The sequence below is a fragment of the Rhinoderma darwinii genome, chromosome 12 (assembly GCF_050947455.1).
Source record: "Rhinoderma darwinii isolate aRhiDar2 chromosome 12, aRhiDar2.hap1, whole genome shotgun sequence".
NCBI lineage: Eukaryota > Metazoa > Chordata > Amphibia > Anura > Rhinodermatidae > Rhinoderma > Rhinoderma darwinii.
Window position 1 is genome coordinate 57,529,206 of NC_134698.1, and position 6,133 is coordinate 57,535,338.

Consider the following 6,133-nt stretch of genomic DNA (forward strand, 5'->3'; position numbering starts at 1 on the left):
CACTTATTGAGCGTAGGGACCGTCGCCCAGTTGTTCGCCGTCGCCTAGGACGGGCCGTGCAAGTAGGCAGGGACTGAGTGGCGGGTAGATTAGGGCTCACCTGTCTGTCTCCCTACCCCGTCATTACAGTGCGTAAAGGCCCTATTACACCGGCCGATTTTGGCAGGTGCAACGAGCGCCCATCAACGAGACAGCTCGTTGATCGGCGCTCATCTGCTCCTGTCACAAGGAGCTATGGATGGGGACGAGCGGTCGTTACTCTGCCGACAACGATAATATTTAACTTTTTTTAGAACTATACGATCAGCAGATGATCGCTGCCCTGTTTACACAGGGCAATTATCGGCAACGACCGTTCTATGAATAATTGTTTGCCCGATAATTGCCCAGTATAAAACCATTGAAGAAACCTGTTTTGTAGGTTATTCATTAGGAAACCTCAAGACCACTCTCTGCTTGTTGCTATATTGCACCAATGAAATCCCTTGACAATAGGTTATGTTTGTATACAGAGCAGGATGTTTAAAGATCTGACAACAGGTCTATCCAGTTTTGTGTAGACACGACTCTACGATAAATCGGCAGAGGTTTTTAAAAGGAAATCCCGGGTAGCTGCTGATGCCTTTGTTTATACAACTGTTGTATGTAAATGTGAAGGACATTGGGGATGGGGTCATGTATCAAGTGACCTAAAAGTGTTAAATTTGGAAAAAGATAAACAGCACACATACATCTCCTCCATGTAATGTCAGTACGAATGTCTCACAATGTACAAGGAATATGCTATCCCTGACATCACTGATATTTGTTTTAACCTTAAAATGATGCAAAAAGAAACCGATCGTGTCCCTGCAGTACTTTATGTGCGGCTGCATGGCGCTGAATGTATCCGAAATACAGAATGTAACAAAACATTCCGTATAAATATGTGAAAAAATAATTCTGTATGGCCCCCACCCAAGGGTGAAGTATGGGCCCATAGATTTCCATTATGACGTAACAGCGTGCTTTATTGCCAATTGAAACAACCAGAAGACAAGGAAATAAAATTGTATATCTTTATTACAGTTTTAACACAATAGTATTCAGATACCGCCCTGATACAATACTCTTGCACTCTTCCACAGTGTTTAAAAGAATACAGTCATCTAGTACAAGTCTAACATCTGAACACTTGTTGCATTTTAGAAATAATAATCTATAATTAAGGTTCCCTCCAGTTTATCTTCCACTCGATGCCTGTACAGTACAATACCGATGTGCTGTAGTCTGACGCAAAGGATCAATATTATTGTGCACAGGGAAACAGAGCGATCCCCGTCTTCATGAGCAGCAAGTATATGAGCAGCTGCATCTCTGGTGCTCACTGATAATCCGTTCTGGTAGAGTCAGTTGTTTGTGCATGGCATTGTGCTGGCATCATGTAATCTGATATTTCACATTGGGCCTGGAATCGGACCATGAATAGGGAGAGGATGAGCATTTCTGACTATGTTTGTAAAGCTTTTTATAAGGGCCTGTTCACACCTCTGTCTGTGTTTTCGATGTTCTGCTCCAGCAGAGAAGCAGAACAAGAAAAATACCGGAAGAGCCGATTCCGTTACATAACGGACACAATCGGCGACCGACGGAACCCATTGACTTTAATGGGTTTTGTCAGGTTTCCGTCATGGTGTCCATAATTCTACTGGAAACAATTCAGCAGGATCTGTGACAGAGGCCACTAATGGAGCCTCTAATGCAGATGTGAACATGCCCTAATTATCATACATAGTAGGGAAGGATCAGACCCCAAAAAAACATGTTGCCCTTACCACACTTGGGCTACATGCAGCTTTAGGCGGCATTTACACAGCAGCTTATATGGTGGCACACAGAGTCCCTAAGTTTCTATACTACAAAGCTGTAGGTACTCCATGGGCTGCTGTATGGTGCTTGTGTACGGCACCGTACCCTTGAAATGAATTGCTTCTAAACCATCTGGAAAATGGACCTGTCAAAGAAAACACTGATGACTGCCAGGACTCCAGTTTTTGCATTGTACCTATAGACCAGTATCAGTCAAAATAGGACATGCATTATGTGAAGCTAGGAGCAAATACAACAAAAATCTGAGAACCCCCTAACAGCCAATTATTCAGGAAGCTCAGAATCCATTTACAAACCATTCATGTGTACACTATCCCACATCTTCCATGCTTATCAGTATTGTTAGCCACTAATATAGGTAGTGCAGTATACTAGGGAAATGCCATGCCGGAAAGTTTAGGTGAAAGCTACATACACTTTAATAAATAATGCCTTAGGCCGAATTCAGACGACCGTAGTATACGTCCGTGTGACGGCCGTTAAAACAACGGCTGTCACATAGACGCATGTATTTGAATGGGGTCGTTCACACGGCCGTTGTTTCAACGGAGCGTGTGAAGGGGCCGGAGAAAAATAGGACATGAAAAACTGCAGTTTTTCACGCCCTGAATTTGCACTCGTTTGTGTGAATCTGGCCTTATGTGATAATTTCGGCATTTCACTCCTACGTGAATTTCTGAAATACACGGCAATGGGTATATTTTATGTGTGACATTATTTGGCAAGCTTTAGGAGTCTCTGGATATCAGGTTCTATGTTGATAGTTAGGAAGCTTTTACTATAGCGTTTGAAAGGTTCGCCTTCTGGGCCAATGAGAAACTTTTCAAAGTTCCAGGACAGGTCAGATCGATGTACAGGACTCCATACTATATATCGGGGGTCAGTGATCAGGCCAGCTGGTTCATCATCTGGAGAACGGAGTTTGTCCTTCAAGTAAGCAAAGACCGGATGAATGCCTTTTCCATTGACCTCACATTTTTGGAACAAGGTGAAACCAGGTTCAAAGCCATTACCAGGTCTAACATATTTCAGGGAATTAAGAATCTCTTCATTTTTACAGTTTTCCTAAAAAATAAATAAAAAATAAAAATAGATAAAACATAAATAATATATGGTACACGTGATAGGCTCTGGTCACATCTGCGTCAGGGCTCCGTTCCGTCTGAGCTTTCCGTCGGAACGGAGCCCTGACTGGCACAAACTAAAACCAAAGTTTTCCGTTTCCATCACCATTGATTTAGATGGTGACGGATCCGGTGCCAATCACTTCAGTTTGTCTCTGTTGTGCAAGGGTTCCGTCGTTTTGTCTGGGATGAATACAGTAGTGGACTACGCTATTAATCCCGTCAAAACAATGGAACCCTTGCACAACGGAGACAAACTAAAACCATTGGCACCGGATCCGTCACCATTGAAATCAATGGTAATGGAAACGGAAACCTTTGTTTTCAGTTTGTGTCAGTCAGGGCTCCGTTCCAACGGAAGGGAACCCTGACGCAGATGTGAACAGAGCCATATCAGTATTTTGAGGATTCGTCATTTATAAATGACAAATGTTTCCCGCAGATAACATCTCTACAGAATGTAACAATGGACATATAGCACTTCATTATAGAACTAGGGATATCATGTGATTTTTTTGTTACTATAGAAGGTACTATAATGTTTAATGGTACTCAGAGATAAAGCTAGAAAACGTGCGGCAAAAGGACACATAGGTGTCTGACAATGGTTAATAGCTATCTTATCCTCTGTTCATAATAGATGTGTAGTATATGTCTGGCATACGTCAGACCCATTATAGGTTATGGACGTGTTTCGTCCATACGGCAAACATACAACACAAACATGGTGTGAATGTAGCCTAGAGGGGGTTTTACACTGGGCGATTATCGGGCACACAAGTGTTCATAGAATGCTCATAGCTGATAATTGCCCTGTGTAAACAGGGCAGCGGAGCAAACGCTCGTTCATCTCCTGATCGTATCGTTTTAAAAAAGTAAAATATTATCGTTTTCGGCAGCACGTCTCCCTGTGTAAACAGGGAGACGCACTGTCGATATGATGATAATGTATGGGGACGAGCGATCGTAGTAATGACTGCTCGTCCCCATCCATAACTCCGTGTGACAGGAGCAAACGAGCGCAGATCAACGATGTCTCGTTGATCGTCGCTCGCTTCATTGGCCAAAATCGGCCAATGTAATAGGGCTTTAGACTAGTAATAGCTGGAAAATATACCTAAGGGCTTATTTACAGAAACATATGTTTAGTCCTTGTTCACTCATTGTAAAAGTAGATGACTTATTTCCTATTTCTAAGGTAGGTAGAAGGGGAAAACCATAGAAATTATATTTCCATGGTTATATTATATAAAATAGCATTTGATTGAAGCAGTAGTATTATATGTCACTGTGCTTGGCATGCCTCCAGTCTCTGATGTGCTATACTATCTTTATTTGCTTAGCTTGATGTGAACAGGGCCTAACTTTAGTATATCTATAAGATGCCTTGTAAGGACGGAACGTATTTTGGCCGCAAGTCCCGGACTGAACACACTGCAGGGAGCCGGGCTCCTAGCATCATAGTTATGTACGACGCTAGGAGTCCCTGCCTCGCTGCAGGACAACTGTCCCGTACTGTAATCATGTTTTCAGTACAGGACAGTAGTTCCATGTAGAGGCAGGGACTCCTAGCATCGTACATAACTATGATGCTAGGAGCCCGGCTCTCTGCAGTGTGTTCGGTCCGGGACTTGCGGCCGAAATACGTTCCGTCCTTACAAGGCATCTATCTATCTATCTATCTATCTATCTATCTAATCTGTCTATCTGTCTGTCTGTCTGTCTGTCTGTCTGTCTATAAGAATTAGGGCCCTTTTATACGTGCAGATTCTCTGCCCAGTAAACGAGTGCTGATCGACAATACATAATGTGGATCGGCGCTCGTCTGCTCTATTTAAACGGAGCAATACGATCATTCGTCCCCATACATTTGCATCTCAACAAAAGCACATTCCCTGTTTACATAGGGAGATGTGTGGCCGACAAATGAGAATTTTTTTGGGCCACATAAAAGATCTGATCAGTCAGGGAAACTAAAGTATGTCAGCTGTTTGTCATCTGTTTACACAGGGCAACAATCGTGTTCGCCCGATCATTGGCCCGTGTAAAACGGCCTAAGGTCTGTACTGCTCTCACATTCACTGACAGCCAACAAACTTGTTTCTGGTTATTTTTCATTACCTACATGACACTACAAATTCAAAACCTCTCAACGCCCCCCTGCTCATATCTCACTAACGCTGTTTTTAGGGATCCTGTGCATTCATCTTGTGTCATTGACTTAGCCAATAATAAGCTATCGGTAATATTAACGGCACTTCCTGTACGCTTATACGGCATCGCCGATCTGAAATAACCCTTACAAAAATGTATCATTCATTAGGTCATAAATAATTGCATTTCTCTAAAGCGATTCTTGTTAGGCAGCCATTATTCAAAATACTCATTGTCAGGTCCTACGCAGGTTTCCATGACTGCAAGTGGGAACGTTCTGCGTAATAAGGCTCCGGTATCTGTATGCACAATGCCTGGTGAATAAAGTAACAGCATGAAACACATTTATGGAGTCACTTACTTGGTAGCCAAACTGATTACAAGGAAATCCCAGCACCACAAGCCGACGCGGATACTTGCACTGCAGCTCATTTAGCTGGGTGTAATCCCTGATGGTGGTATCTCAAAGGGAAGCAACATTTTCTATTAAAACCACCCTTCCCCTAAAAACATTGAAGTCTACCTTCTCCCCATCAAGGTTTGTAGCATGCAAGTCGTAGAAGGATTTAGCTATGTAAGCCATGGTTTCTACATTCAGTCTGGCAAGGACGGCTGGTCCGAGGCCTTTTATTTGAAGATCATGTGACCAGTTGTTACTGATGTGTATCTGTAAGGTGTACTTTGCAGAAAATGGATATGCCAGTGTTACTGATACTGCCAGCTAGCTGGTAAAATAAAGCCATTGTATCTGTTCGGTCTATGACGGCTCTTCATAAAAGATGCAAAGACTTAGTGGTTTTGTGTTCAATTGGCAGGTTATGTCTGGTTTGCACATGGAATTATAATGTTGCATCAGACTACTTCCCCACAAAAAAAAACTTCATTCGAAATATTGCATTTCCAAGTCCACACCAGTTACGGTGTATTCACACGTGCAGGTCTTGATCAGATTTTTCATGCAGTGTTTGAAGTTCAAAAGCAGGTGT

At 42.6% G+C, this 6,133-nt stretch overlaps 1 protein-coding gene across 1 annotated transcript; it reads right to left on the bottom strand.

Annotated features, from left to right (window-relative positions):
- Positions 1 to 1,069: 1,069 nt before the first annotated feature.
- On the bottom strand, positions 1,070 to 5,885 carry GPX2 (glutathione peroxidase 2). Its single transcript, XM_075844923.1, has 2 exons — positions 5,509 to 5,885; positions 1,070 to 2,934 (listed from the first exon to the last, which is right to left on the bottom strand). The coding sequence occupies exons 1-2, from the start codon at positions 5,728 to 5,730 to the stop codon at positions 2,584 to 2,586; spliced, it is 573 nt and encodes a 190-aa protein (XP_075701038.1). The 5' UTR covers positions 5,731 to 5,885; the 3' UTR covers positions 1,070 to 2,583.
- Between the last annotated feature and the right edge of the window lie 248 nt (positions 5,886 to 6,133).